The 15323-nt window shown below is 41.8% G+C and overlaps 1 protein-coding gene and 1 non-coding gene across 3 annotated transcripts in view; both read left to right on the plus strand.

Moving 5' to 3' along the window:
• The first annotated feature begins 81 nt into the window (after positions 1-81).
• Positions 82-153, plus strand: trnah-gug. Its single transcript has one exon. It is a non-coding gene; the product is annotated as a tRNA-His (tRNA).
• A 1165-nt stretch (positions 154-1318) lies between these two features.
• LOC110501876 (FERM domain-containing protein 5) overlaps positions 1319-15323 on the plus strand; it is a 121512-nt gene continuing 107507 nt past the window's right edge. The window contains exon 1 of one of the 2 annotated variants that reach the window (XM_036955241.1): positions 1319-1729. In XM_036955241.1, the coding sequence (XP_036811136.1) occupies positions 1628-1729 (102 nt within the window). In that variant the 5' untranslated portion in view covers positions 1319-1627. The remainder of the gene's footprint in view (positions 1730-15323) is intronic. The other variant, XM_036955248.1, reaches the window with a different exon arrangement.

The raw sequence follows: 15323 nt of genomic DNA on the forward strand, positions 1-15323 counted from the left end.
CTACAATTTCGTCAATTTATGCCGTTGCATACTGGGTTATAAACCTAATATCTCCATTCGTTATACAAGCCCTGGTAGCTCGCCGTGATCGTATAGTGGTTAGTACTCTGCGTTGTGGCCGCAGCAACCCCGGTTCGAATCCGGGTCACGGCATTGCGAACACAATGTCACGGCAAAAGGGTAGAATTTTTTCTGGATTGTCTGTCTGAATCTTTTTTTTTTAAGATTCAAAATGTTTTATAAGTTATCCTCGTTCAGTCATTGCTTGTCGAAGCAATTTTCCGAACACAGCGATCCTATGAAGTCAGCTGTACATTCATATGAAATGTGTTATATGTCCGCTAGGGGGTGGAAGAGTCGCCATTCGATAATTGTTGTGCTGAGACTATTGTGCGAAAAGCCATCAATCAAATAAATCAATCAGATGTATTTATAAACCCCTTTTTTACATCAGCATTCGTCACAAAGTGCTTACACAGAAAGATTTGTCAAAGACACCAGCCTCATAGACTGTTCTCTGCTACCGCACGGCAAGCGGTACCGCAGCGCCAAGTCTAGGTCCAAAAGACTCCTTTTAACAGCTTCTACCCCCAAGTCTTAAGACTGCTGAACAGTTAATTAAATAGCTACTCAGACTATTTGCACCCCCCCCCTTTTTTTACGCTACTGCTACTCACTGTTTATTATCTAGTCATTTTACCCCTACCTACATGACCCCCCCCCCACCTTTTTTAAACTTTAGTTTATTTAGTAAATATTTGTTTAACTATTAATTGTATTAAAACCGTATTGTTGGTTAAGGGCTTAAGGGCTTGTAAGTAATACTTTCACGTTAAGGTCTACAACTGCTGTATTCGATGGAAGTGACAAATACGATTTGATTTCAATTACGAGAAGACACCCTTGTCTATTATTTTGTCTTGTGTCTTAGGCTACTATCTGTAAACTCAAAAATATTTGGTATAAATTAGTTGATAAATGTATTTTCATGATTGCTCTGGCCACTGAGTCATACAATTGGGAAATAAATTCGGATGAGGGATAGCTATCCCGGACGCAAGATGGTGGTATTATTCCTTTTAAGTCATTTGTCATAAACGACGCAGCCTAAAATGAATAATACCGCCATCTTGCGTCTGGTTGGGCTACCCCTCATTCGTTTGACTTTAGGCGCTAAACATTCATAAACATGGAATGCATGGGAGACTGAAAACACCACATTTGGACCTCCTAGTGCCAATTGGTGGCTTAAGAAAATTAAAGGATGAAATATTCATTTTTGGTATTGCTTATTTAGGGCTTCTGCCCATTTTGTGGACATCGCTCTCGTTGGTTCTCATTGACGTCTGTCTATTCTAAGGGACCGCCCTCAGGTTGCAAGTGGTGAATGGTCACCCATCGTTCGGCCACGGTTTTGCTCCTGGATCTGGATGCGAGCGTCATTTCAATGATTCCGCACTGTGGCCAGTGTCTGTGTTGTGTTAACTTCGTGGTATAGACTATGCTGCGTCTTGGCAGTAGAATCTTCAGCTGCTGCTAGTCTGGTTGATCGAAAAATGTAGTCATTCTGTGCTGTGTTTAGTTTATTGTTCTGGTCCTAGACGCAGACCAGCAATTCTGTGAGAAGATGTTGAGCCGAATAATGAGTGGCAGCATCAGGAATCTGGATAGAGAATATGACTGCACCGTCAGACTCCTGGATGATACGGAATACACATGCACAATTCAGGTCAGTCACGTGCTCTATATTTTTACAATAACTGTTTTCCCTCCGCAGAGCATATGGCAAGGCAAGTGCTGCAATTGTCTCCGTATAGAAAAGCACGCACAGTGTTTCAGGATGTTACTACCGCAAGGGTCCATACCTCCATTGAAGTTAACATTTCAAATGGTTAAGGTAAGGGATAAGGTTAGGCTTTAGAGTATGGATGTCCCAAGAATTCTGGATAGCACTGACCCTTCAGAAAGTGCCCGCATCCTGCAGGACCCACGATAGGCATGATCTGAATCTATCGCTGTGTGAATAACTTGTTTTCTAACACATTTTTGCCGTAGCCTATGCCGGGATCATCAACGTGGGCCGATGTTCTCTTGAGCGTATGGTCGGGCCGCAGGAACATAATTAAAAATAATTGTGTAGACCGCAAATTGACCGCAAGAAGCCCAAACATAAATAATGTTAGACTAAAACATAATGATTTCAAACCTTGCTTACGTTTGTATACGATCACGTGTCTCTCTATTATGCGTGAGAATACTTGGGAACAGATTTCTTAAATACAAATTACTCTGAGCTGAGCTCCTTGTGTTTTTCCAGTCTATTATGGCCAACAATAATACAAATAATATTCGTATTTATTTTTTGCTCAGAAAAATTTGGGGGCCAAATTAAACCACCCGCGGACCACTTGCAGGCAGTTGGAAACTCTGGTCAATGCCATCTGACTTGGTGCACTGAGAGCAGGGTTTCCCAAACTCAGTCCTGGGGCCTCCATGGGTGTACTTTAGTTTTTCCCCCTAGCACTACACAGCTGATTCAAATAATCAAAGCTGGATTATGAGTTCATTATTTGAATCAGCTGTGTAGTGCTAGGGGGCAAATGTGCACCCAGGGGGGCCTCAGGATGGAGTTTGGGAAACCCTGACATAGAGGATGTCCTATAGGTAACTGCACATCCGACGTGGATTATCTGTATGATAATCCACCAGCCACATGACCTAATCGGCGTTTTTGTTGCTGACATAGGCTAAACATGGCAAAAAGGAAATGGTTTATAACAGACACATAATCTAGCCTACTAGTTGAATTGTTATTTTTCACTATCATGACAGCGCTGGAAGTAGGGGTTTGAAAAGTGATCAACAGTTTTCAGGTTTTATATTTGAATCTGTCAACAGTTTTAAGAGTTCCATGTTATTATTACTCAGATAGGATTTTATTGTTGCTCAAGAGCAATTTGTTTACTGAAACTGTTATGAGCCTGTAGATAGTTCACTACTATATGTAGACATAGAATTATAATAAAACAAGTTATATTTTGTAGAAAGTAAAGTGAGATACATTTCCTGTATAAATCAAAGTGAGATTGATTTCCTGTAAGGGAAGATAGGAAGGAGTAAGGTGTTTGTTTCTTTTTATTTTGTTTGCTGCTAGTCTTGCTTTGATGTATCCTTCATTTTATCTTCAGCCTGAAATAAAGGTAGGGGAGAGGGTCGATCAGAACCAATTACAGTATGTTTGTGTGTGTATTCATCTGTGGATCATCGTTCCTCAGAAGTTAGTGGAGAGAGCTATCTCCTGGACTGAGGAAATCCCTAGAGGGCTCCTACTATTTTTAAGTCATTGAGACATTCAACAAATCTTGTAGAACGAAAAATGAATCAGGTTTAGGGACACCTGTATGATGCAATTCAATGTTAAAGCTGCAGTCTTTGTTTCTGTTATTTTGCTGAAACATTTCCCTTTTGGTTGCATGCATCTCTGTTGGAGATATATTTAAAATAAAATAAAATTGTATTTGTCACATGCGCCGAATACATGCTTACTTACAAGCCCTTAACAATAATGCAGTTTTCAGAAAAATACCTAAAAAACAAAGAAATAAAAGTAACAAATATACAAACAAATGACAAATTAAAGAGCAGCTATAAAATAACAATAGCGAGGCTATATACAGGGGTACCGGTACAGAGTCAATGTGTGGGGGCACTGGTTAGTCGAGGTAATTGAGGTAATATATCAATGTGGGGTAGAGTTATTAAAGTGACTTATGCATAGATAATAACAGAGAGTAGCAGCAGCGTAAAATAGGGGGGTTGGGGCAATGCAAGTAGTCTGGGTAGCCATTTGATTAGATGTTCAGTAGTCTTATGGCTTTTAGGGTAGAGCTGTTTTGAAACATCTTGGACCGAGACTTGGTGCTCCGGTACCGCTTGTTGTGCGGTAGCAGAGAGAACAGTCTATGACTAGGATGGCTGCAGTCATTGACAATTTTTAGGGCCTTCCTCTGACACCACCTGGTATAGAGTTCCTGGATGGCAGGAAGCTTGGCCCCAGTGATGTACTGGGCCACACTTACTACCCTCTGTAGTGCCTTGCAGTCAGAGGCCTAGCAGTTGCCATACCAGGCAGTGATGCTCTTGATGGTGCAGCTGTAGAACCTTTTCCCTCTAGAATTGATGATATGAGATTGAGATGAGAATGAGAATCTCAGAGCTCCAGGAGAGTGAGAGTGATTTCAGAAGGCCCATCTTGTAAACAGGCCATATTAACAGCCCTTGTATTCTTGCTAGTGCCTTGAGGCTGAGCTGAAGTCATGGTGGTGAGGAGTGATGAAGCAGAAAGTATCTGCCTATTCTCTGCTCTGGCAGTCTGGACTGGAGTAGTGGCTGGCTACTTCTTTTGTTCTCTCTCGACCTGACTGCAGTTCGGTGTCGTTACCGACTTCAGTGGGCAAATGCTCATCTTTGATGGCCACTCACGCTGGAGAAGTGTGTTCTTCACGGATTAATCTTGGTTTCAACCGTACCGGACAGATGGCAAACAGTGTGTATGGTATCGTGTGGGTGAGAGGTTTGCTGATGTCAATGTTGTGAACAGAGTGCCCCATGGTGGAGGTGGAGTTATGGTATGGGTAGGCATAAGCTATGGGTAACGAACACAATTGCATTTTATTAATGCCAATTAAAATGCACAGAGATACCGTGACGTTATCATTGTCGTGATCATTGTCGAGATCATGTCGAGATCATGGCCCATTGTCGTGCCATTCATCTGCAGCCATCACCTCAATTCCTGGAAGCTGAAAATGTCCCAGTTCTTCCATGGCCTGCATACTCATCAAACATGTCACCCATTGATCAGGTTTGGGATGCTCTGGATTGACAGCGTGTTCCAGTTCCGGCCAATATCCAGCAACTTCAAACAAACATTGAAGAGGAGTGGGACAACATTCCACGGGCCACAATCAACAGCCTGATCAACTCTATGCGAAGGAGATGTGTCGCGCTGCATGAGGAAAATGTTGATCACACCAGATACTGACGCGTTTTCTGATCCAAGCCCCTACGTTTTTTTAAAGGTATCTGTGACCACAGATAGATGCATATCATGTGAAATCCATACATTAGGGCCTAATAAATATATTTCAATTGACTGGTTTCCTTAAATGAACTGTAACTCGGTAAAATCTTTGTTGCATGTTGCGTTTATATTTTTGTTCAGTGTACATGTAAACTGCCGAAATTATTGGATGGCCTGCCAAAAATGTACAATTTTTTTTAATGCACTGCAGAATGTGTATGGACCAAAAAGTCATGCAGTGAGGAATTACAATCTTCAGAGAATGTTTTTCTAATTTATCTGCAGATAGTTGTTGTCTAAAGCAGTAGTAATTGTGTGACATTCAGGGAGACAAATGAACAGCTCTTTCACAGATGCGATTTGTTTCCTGACATTCACCAAAAATAGCAGTTCAAAAAGAACTGGTGATGATGTGGCTAGGGCAGGGGTTCCCACGACCCTATTTTGATATCTGAAAATGATCCCAACCATGTGAAAAAAATGATGTAATTAACAGCCAATGTTTACTTTTTTATTTGGGCTATTGCAGTCAATTGAAAAACATTCTAACATTATTTCTGATTGTCTTCTCAACTCACCATCCACCATCACATACTTTTAATGTGGGGCTATGACAGTCAGTCGCAAATTACTTGACATAATGTATCTCACCACCATTAATGAGATGGGTGTGCTTGATGCATGTCGCGTCGGAACTTCTGAAAGTTAGGGAGCGTGGTCGACAGTGCCAATTCATCTCTGCTGTCACATCTCACCTGGATCGATATTTGGTTTTAATGCAGACGGGAGCACTGAATCCGGGGGGGGCATGGTTTGCTTTTGGAAGACTCCAATAAGAATTCTTTCCTCTGATCTGAATCCACTGATTCGGTTACTCATCTGTAGAATGTTTTTGTAGCTCTGCCTGCTTGGGTTCAGTTCATTCAGTTTACCATATGTCTGTTATATAGGAAAGGAGACACCTTTTCTTACACAGAAAGTCAACCAAGTCTTATTTTCTTTTTTACATCCATTGTGAAGGACAACAGTTCCTCTCTCAATGCAAAAAATCTTTCCAACACTCCCCATTGATAACCTCCAAGCCTCAGTGTGAAATAGAACATTGTCATGCTGTCATGGGCTCCCGAGTGGCGCAGTGGTCTAAGACAATGCATCCCAGTGCAAGAGGCATCACTGCAGTATCTGGTTCATATCCAGGCTGCATCACATCCGGCCGTGATTGGGAGTCCCATAGGGCGGTGCACAATTGGCCAGTGTCGTCCGGGGTAGGCTGTCATTGTAAGTAAGAATTTGTCTTGCCTAGTCAAATAAAGGTTCAATTTAAAAAATGCTCTGATCCCATATCTCCACATATTTTTCCGAACAAGTGTGCGCGCAGAGGATGTTGTTTACAACATACGTTACCTGCTGCAGTATATAGTTCTGTGTTCAGCTCTTTTGCCGTCAGTTGCTCTCCGTGTATGATACAATGTGTCCATATGGCAGAGGGAGACACATTCATAATGGATTCAAATGCAACGGTCAAGTGTGACCTTTTCACATGATCTAAAGACGATCTTTGGTTGAATTTTAGATGTGACATTTTTAATTTAGCTTTTTAAGGTTAACCACACTCCAAGGATTTTGAGATACAATGACGATATTATAATATGTATATTTTTGTATATATATTTGTATTTTTTCAGGATTTTGGAAATTCTCCCGAGACCACATTTTCATATCCACATGGGGTCGCGACCCCCAGTTTGGGAACCACTGGGCTAGGGAATAATACACCTGACTTGCCATGCCAGTAGGGGTCCAGAGAGCATGTTCCTCATTTAATTCTTCCTCTGCCCTTTCTCCCAGGCTGCTAGCCTGCCAAAGACACCCAGGATTCCAGGACACCTAGACTGGAATCAGGAAGCAGTGAAAGGCGTAACTAGGTCACCCTCTCTTTCTCTCTCTCTCTCTCTCTCTCTCTCTCTCTCTCGCTCTCTCTCACCCGCTCACTTCTTTCACCCGCTCACTTTTGCGCATATCCTATTCCCACTGTGTGTTGAGATTCCCCTGGGGACCTGTTTTCATTACACTCAGATCTCTTCCGTAAACTGTTTAACAAATTCAGAGTTGCCTCTGGAGCAGGATGGCCTCCTTCCTTTGACATCTACAATGCACAGGTGGGCCATTACAGCCTTCACTATCATCATCTTCAGAAAATACTGTGCCAAAACCAGGGAAGAGGAAGTCCTTAAAACATAGATGGGAAAAGTACTGTATCTGTCTTAATGCATGGCCTTAAGTTTTACTCCAATGAATTATGGATCTTTCCTCTATATTTGTGAGATGAGAAAGTGAGTGCTCAACATTATACATCCCTGTAGTTTGATTGAAGCCGCTGCCATCCCCCTATCCCCATAGTCTCAAAATCCCGACCCTAGGGTCTGGTTTCAATGACAGACTCTTTAGGCATAAAGGAACTACACTGCCCAGGGGCGCAACTTTCACTGGGGACAGGGGGGACATATCCCCCCCACATTCTGAAATTGCATTTTTGTCCCCCCCAGTGTTATCATTGGAATGTTATACAAAATGAGGCAACGGTGTGCTTTAGGACCATGCAGACACCTCCGAACGTCGGGTAGGCTGTTTGGAGTGTTTATCTGACTGGGTGAATAAAAAATATCCAAGCTGTATGTGAAAGTAAATTCAGAGTGAGGTTGGGTTTATGTAGGCTACATTGACATCTGATTTGCTCAACAAAGGGCACCATCATTTCAGCGTGTAGCTAGGTATACTATCATTCATCCATGGTTGATTGGATCTTTGGAAGTCTCGACAAACCATTTCTGTATGTATCCATGGTAATACGGGGGCATTATCATGCTGAAACAGCAAAGTGCCTTCCCTAAACTGTTGCCACAAAGTTGGAAGCACAGAATTGTCTACAATGTCATTGTATGCTGTAGCGTTAAGATTTCCCTTCCCTGGAACTAAGGGGCCTAGCCCGAACCATGAAAAACAACCCCAGACCATTATTCTTCCACCAAACTTTACAGTTAGCACTATGCATTTGCACAGGTAGCGTTCTCCTGGCATCCGCCAAATCCAGATTTGTCCGTCGGACTGCCAGATGGTGAAGCGTGAATCATCATTCCAGACAACGTTTCCACTGCTCCAGAGTCCAATTATGGCTATCAGGCCATGGAGACCCATTTCATGAAGCTCCCAACGAACAGTTATTGTGCTGACGTTGCTTCCAGAGGCAGTTTGGAACTTGGTAGTGAGTGTTGCATACGAGGACAGGCGATTTTTACGCGCCACACACTTCGGCACTCAGCGATCCCATTCTGTGAGCTTGTGTGGCCTACCACTTCACAGATGAGCCGTTGTTGCTCCTAGACATTTCCACTTTACAATCACTGCATTTACAGTTGACCGTAGCTCTAGCTGGGCACGAATTTGATGACCTGACTTGTTGGAAAGGTGGCATCCTATTATGGTGCCATGTTTAAAGTCACAGAGCTCTTCAGTACAGGCCACTCTACTACCAATGTTTGTTAATGTCGATTTTATACACCTGTCAGCAATGGGTGTGGCTGAAATAGCCGAATCCACTAATTTGAAGGGATGTCCACATACTTTTGTACATATAGTATACCATTTTACTATCAACATTGAAACAAGGTCAAATGAAATATGTCTGATCAATATGAAATTCAACATCATTTCAACGACCCCAATATACACTGAGTGTACAAAACATTAGGAACATAGACTGACCTAGTGAATCCAGGGGAAATCTGTGATCCCTTATTGGTGTCACTTGTTAAATCCACTTCAATCAGTGTAGTTGAAGGGGAGGAGACAGGTTAAAGAATAATTTTTAAGCCTTGAGATAATTTAGACATGGATTGACTGAATGTGTGCCATTCAGAGGGTGAATTGGCAAGACAAAATATTTAAGTGCCTTTGAATGGGGTATGGTACTAGATGCCAGGCACACCGGTTTGAGTGTGTCAAGAACTGTAATGCTGCTGGGTTTTTCACGATCAACAGTTTCCCATGTGTATCAAAAATGGTCCACCACCAAAACAACATCAAGCCAACTTGATACAACTGTGGGAAGCATTGGAGTCAACATGGGCCAGCATCCCTGAGGAACGCTTTCGACACCTTGTGGAGTCCATGTCTCATCTAATTGAGGCTGTTTTGAGGGCGAAAGGGAGTGCAACTCAATATTAGGAAGTGTTCCTAATGTTTTGTACACTCAGTGTACATTGAATATAGGAGAACAAGAATTTGTACTTTTTACATGGAATTTTCATTGCAATTTCAACATATACATAGTTCTGATGATTATGTTGGAATTAGATTAACTTAACCTGACTAAGGTTGTTATATCAATGTATTTATATTGAACTTTTACCCTAATTTCAATGTTTACAACGCTGGATGAAATTAGATGAAAACAGTACTGGTTGGTGACTTTTTGTCAAATCCAGTGTATTTTCCTTGTTGATTCCACGTCACAAAATGTTGACAAATTACATTGAGACAATGTTGATTCAACAGTGTGTGCCCAGTGGGTAGTCACTGTTGCCTAGGGTCGGGTTTTCGAAATGACTTGCCCCAGGCCTCTTCCTCTGATGCAGTATCGCAGCATTGGTGATGGCTGGGAATTTAAAGACTCCTCACATCTCTAGGTCACAGTTGAATAGCAGACAAGCGAAGGCAGCCAGGCTGTAGTGATTTTGCATAAGAGAGAATTAGAAATGGAAGGTAGACAGCTGTATGTGTACTGTGTATGTATGACACACAGACAGGCACAGTAATAATTACATAAATACACACACTCTTCAAGTGTTCTTCCAGAATTGTTCTCTGTTCAAGCAACCTCTCTTGATGAACACACAGTTGAACGGGTGTTGTTTCATTTTTACATCCTGGAGCTGTCTAAATGGGAGTCCTTTTTTTTGTCCTGTATGATAGAGGTGAGAGTGAAAGTAGGCCATGTCTAGACCATGTGTTCCCTCTACCATCATCACAAGCTCTCTGACCTCTCATTGCATGTTTGTAAAGCCCCATTTTTTTGCTGCTACATCAGTGGCTCAGTCTTCTCATTGTGTTCAGCTACACTCTCCATTTTGTTACATTTGAGTGCAACGAGGTGTGTTGAAGGTGGATTTCTAATTGCAAACCAATAGCTATCTCTGTCTATATGTGGTTGTTTTTATCCATAACACCTTGTATTGCTTTATTGGAGAGGTGTTGTGTCATAGTGTGCTGTTTTCTGGTAAAAATCAACACATCCCAGGAGAATAGTTGTCCAGATGGAGCTAGTCTCAGCGTTGAGGTAGGACTCACAACAGCACAGAACGAAGGCACTTTACTGAGCTGCGATAAAATCAAAGCAGTGTCTTCAGGTCTAAAGCAAGACTTGAACATTATTCTAATTTAGTCCTGTCCAATATATTATTTAAGATCATGAATGGGATTTCTTTGCTCAGGTTGTGTATTCTGTTTGCTGTCCTTTTAAAAGTTTTGTCAAGCCCCTAGGTAAATCTGCATGGCAACACGAAAGCCTTGAGTGCATGTTGCATCGCTGCATCTACAGACTCTGTCCCTGCTTGACACTGGATGGGACTGCTGTACCAGCTGAGCACGTAAAGAACCAAGAAATGAAGGCTGGAAGCAGCAATTATTTTTATAAAACACAGTGCTGGTGTGCTTTTTCCTTAGTAAGTTGCAGCTTCTTGGCTGACGATGGTGTAAATGCCAAGATGTGCAGTAGATTGTGTTGGATATGCAGCATACTGTATACATTCAACCAAATCCCGGGAGAATGTGCACGCTTAAAGCTACTCTGTGTTAAATGTGTGTGTGCATGCGTGTGGGGGTTCGAACCATCTAGCATTATTTGGCTTTCTCAGAAACTTAATTTCTCAAAGCTCAGGCTTTTCATAGAATAAAAATAGGATGTGCTTTCCACAGTTTCCCGTGCTTATCAGCCTCATCACTACTCATGAGCTGCATTTAAGAAAGAAGATGCCATTTTCTGGTAAACGGCATAAAATAGCACTTTAAAGTCATATCAGAATACTACATTTTTTAGCCCACATAGAGAAGTTTTTACAGAAACTTTGCTCTTCATTTAGACACAGTTTTGAGTAAAGAGAGCACGTGTGATATATTCAGTGCTTGAGTCTTTTGTACAGTCTTTCTCTAATTGGAGGAAGAAACGTGTAATTTCCAGGGAACCGACTGTGTTGTTTATTGTTAATCTGTGTTTTATTCATACATTTAAATGGTGATTTGATGAAGACCCAGATGGTTGTCAATGGTGCAGCACACCTTCCCACATCAATAGCTAATTATACAGTGTGCGTTAGTATATGTTTTGTATTTTTGTATCGCACTTACGTGAGCTTTCAGACCAGAATGTGTTTAAGAGCAACTATATTATCTAATTTAAACCAATGTAGTTTGCTTTGGAGTCTGAATCTGATAATGTGTTGGGAATAGTTTTTAAAGAATGTGAACTCCTGGAAATATTGAATAGAATTCCATGGAGGATAATTGAGATAGATACTCTCATTTTCAGGTCAGTGGATGTTTAAATTGGATCCTTTCAGAACTGCCATACAGATAATTAGATTCAGGGACACTAATTTAGGTTACTCCTTAGTATTTTATTCTGATATCTTTTCTCTCTTCAGCTCTTTGTGTTAAGTGTCCCAAGCAATGTCATGCTGAGATCTTATCAACATTAGTGACAGATCATTTTTGACCCTACAAATGTGGGATCTTTACTGTAGCTAGCACTGAACAATCCAATAAGCATGTGGTGAGACAATATTGGATGATTCCATGCAAAAACTGCTCTGTAAAGAGAAGCATTGGAGCACACCCTCCTCTCCCTAAAGAAAAGCAGGACTGAAATGTTTGGGGAAATTTTCACAAGAGGGTGCTGCACAGACTGTCCTAGGGTCTGTCTCCTTGGTGATACGGCAGGCAGGGGGACAGGAGGGGTTACATTTAAACATTCAGTTGTTGCTACGGTGACTCCTAACACTGCCAAAATGTGAGATCACTTTAGTCAGGATATCCCAAGGCAATGCAGAAGCCCCAACGATGGACAAATTGTAGCCACTCAAAGTGTAACAGATAACATAAGGTTATTTAGTCCCTGAATGTTATTGGAGCATACTGGTGATGAGGTCACTAATCCCACTTACTACTACACCACAGTCCTGTCCAACTGTTCCCCTGACCCAGTTTTCCCCTCTCCCCCACAATGCTGTTCTCAACGTCAAAGACTCCTCTGTACTCCACTCCTTAGAAGCTTTTATGTATCTTACGGTGACACAGTTTTTATGGGCTTAGATGAAGAATATCTAATTATGATTGAAAATGTAATGGTTTCATCATTTTTCTCTGTTGTGCATTGTTTGTGCTTTGATGCTACATTGACCATGCAGTCTGCACGTGTGAATGGGGTTGGGGGCCATTGAATGGAATTCCTGGCTCTTCAAAAACTCAAGCTGTCACTGTCGCTGTTTCGATTGGCCAAAGATATTTTATGGCCAAGACAAAATTTCTTGATTGTCTGGTCTATAAAACAGCCCATACAATCTATGATGTGTCTGGTTAATGTGCACCTTTTTGTTTATTGTTGTGAGTGTTATGTTTCATATTTCCATATGAGCTTTTAGATATTGAATAATGGACTGCTACCTGACCTGCCATTTGCTAATTTGCTAATTATAATCCAGGATGCCTTTCATAACATTTCTCTCCTCCCAATCCTCTCTCAGGCCTCTCCCAGGCCTCTCCCAGACTTCTCCTCCCAGGCCTCTCTCTTCTCCCAAGCTTCTCTAAAGGTCTCTCCCAGGCCTCTCCCATGCCTCTTCTCCCATGCCTCTCCCATGCCCCTCCTCCCATGCCTTTCTCTCTCTCTCACCGTCTGCTCACATGCTCCTGTCAGGTCCTCAGGAGCCTGATACAGTTCTCTGCCAGATAGTCATGTGGAGTGGCGATTTAAGCATGTACATTTTGGTGGGTCAAAATAAATAATAATGTGATGCATGCCGGAAAAGCCACTACACAACACTAAACATTACATTAATTGCACTATAATGTTGACAAACGGTGCCCACAAACTGTTAGGGCCTGCATAAAGCTGTCCCAACACCTTACCACTGCTACACCTGGCTATCAGCGGGGTCTTGTCTGGCAGCGAATTACTGGCTTTAAAAAAAACATAGCTGATTTGGCTGACTTGCTTAAACAAATGTGGTTTCTACTGACAATTGAGATGTACAAACTATGGCATAAGGAGACGACGAGTGGATAAGAGGCAATCCGTAATTTCGATTAAGACATTAATGAGGAGGACGTAGACAATATAACTATTTGTTCAGCACCTTTGAAATCTACAGTATCAGAATTCAGAACATGTGCCGTTTTTACAGTATTTTCCCTGTACACCAAGTCAGAATCATAGGATAAATAAAGGGGGCATATAAGCAGACAATGAAAGCTCTTACAATATTCAATGATGACATTTCTCTGAAACAGGCTATAGGCTAAATGTGCACCACGAAGTCAGAACAGTAGGCTAACTTATGAGGGGAAATGTGAGACACATGGGATGAGACACATGGGCTACTAACAGCTTACTACACATCATACACTTAGTATTACTTTCTTAGCTACGGTATACATACATATCTCCCTGGCATATTGCATCGTTTATGCAGCAGCATACAAGACATTTTTGGACTCACCTTGTTGTGCTTTGTCCACTTGAACAGGAAGGTGGCATGGTGGTCCTTCGTGGCAGATTTTGTCATCAAGCTTTGTCATCAAAGTCTGGCATTCTCTGTATTTATGGTGCTTTTAAGACAACTGAGAACTCTGGTAGAATCAATGTAGAATCATGATGTCAGGAATCTTTAGGTCGGAGCTCTAGAAAGAGGCCCGAGTTCCCAACTTGGAATTCTGAGTTGGATGACCGTTCAAAACATATTTCCCAGTCGGAGTTCCCAGTTGTCTTGAACTCACTGAAGTCTGAGATTTCCCAGTTCCGAGTTTCCAGTTGTTTCAAATGCGGCAGAAGTCATGGTGGATTGACAGCTTGGGCCATGTTGAATGTTTATCCTTTTAACCCTTGTGTAGCCTTAACATTCTGTATACTCCCCTTGTCCTCAGGGTCAAAAATGACAGGCCGTCACTAAACCCCTAAAATAAAGAAGCTTATTGAATTTTAAACCCCAAATCTATTTTGCACGAAGAAACAACCTGTCATTCATTACAAACCTGGTGAATATCTGTGTTTTCCCTCTTCAGAATGCAGAAAGACTGCATTTAATCAGTGGACACCACTTGTTTTTATTACAACACACCTGTCATACTAAAGTAGAGGTTTATTATTATTTTTGCTAAAGGTACTGCATAGGTGTAAACATACATTTTTTAGCAAGAGATAGCACTTGTATAGCCTAAGAAAGTAACAGAAAGTAGTTTTGAATGCATTTTATTGAAGGGAAACAATAAGTCTAACTTTTTTGGCAACATAGTGATATATTCTTATATACTGTACAATGAGGAATTCAATTACAAAATAATAGTCTTCACCCATTTGTTTAACCATTTCCCCCACCCACAAGGTGTATAAACAATAACAATAAATAAGAATAAAGTAAGATAATAGATACAAAACAAAAATGCGAAGAACATAAATCAATCAACTCTAATTAGCACATGTAGGACAGTATGCAAGTGTGTGTGCATGGACTTTGCAGATGTATTTCTCACATGTGCAGCACATAGTATTTGTTTTCCAGTCCTTCTTTTGGGGAGCAGAATTGGCATCTCCTCCTCTTGCCTGCCCCAGCTGCGGCCTCAGGTGGATCCGGACAACATTCAGCCCCCTGAACAGCTTTCACAAGCGCTGCAGAGGCTGCTGTGCGGGGGAGGTGCTCCCTTCTTTGAATGTGTGGGGTTACAAGTGCCTTTCCCAGCTGCTCCAAGAACACCCTCCTCTTGTTCCACTTATCAGGCATCCAGGTAAGGTTGATCTTGTTCCATATCATGAAGGCATTGTATGAGGACACATCAATGATGTTATGGAAGATGACCAGGGGCCAGCGGTCAGTCATCCTCCTGCAGCTGTAAGTTCCAATCATCTTGTCCAGGTTGTTCACGCCTCCTCTGTTGTGGTTGTAGTCCAGGATGATGTCTGGCTTCCTCTCCTCAC

This window comes from Oncorhynchus mykiss, chromosome 2, assembly GCF_013265735.2.
Source record: "Oncorhynchus mykiss isolate Arlee chromosome 2, USDA_OmykA_1.1, whole genome shotgun sequence".
Classification (NCBI taxonomy): Eukaryota; Metazoa; Chordata; class Actinopteri; order Salmoniformes; family Salmonidae; genus Oncorhynchus; species Oncorhynchus mykiss.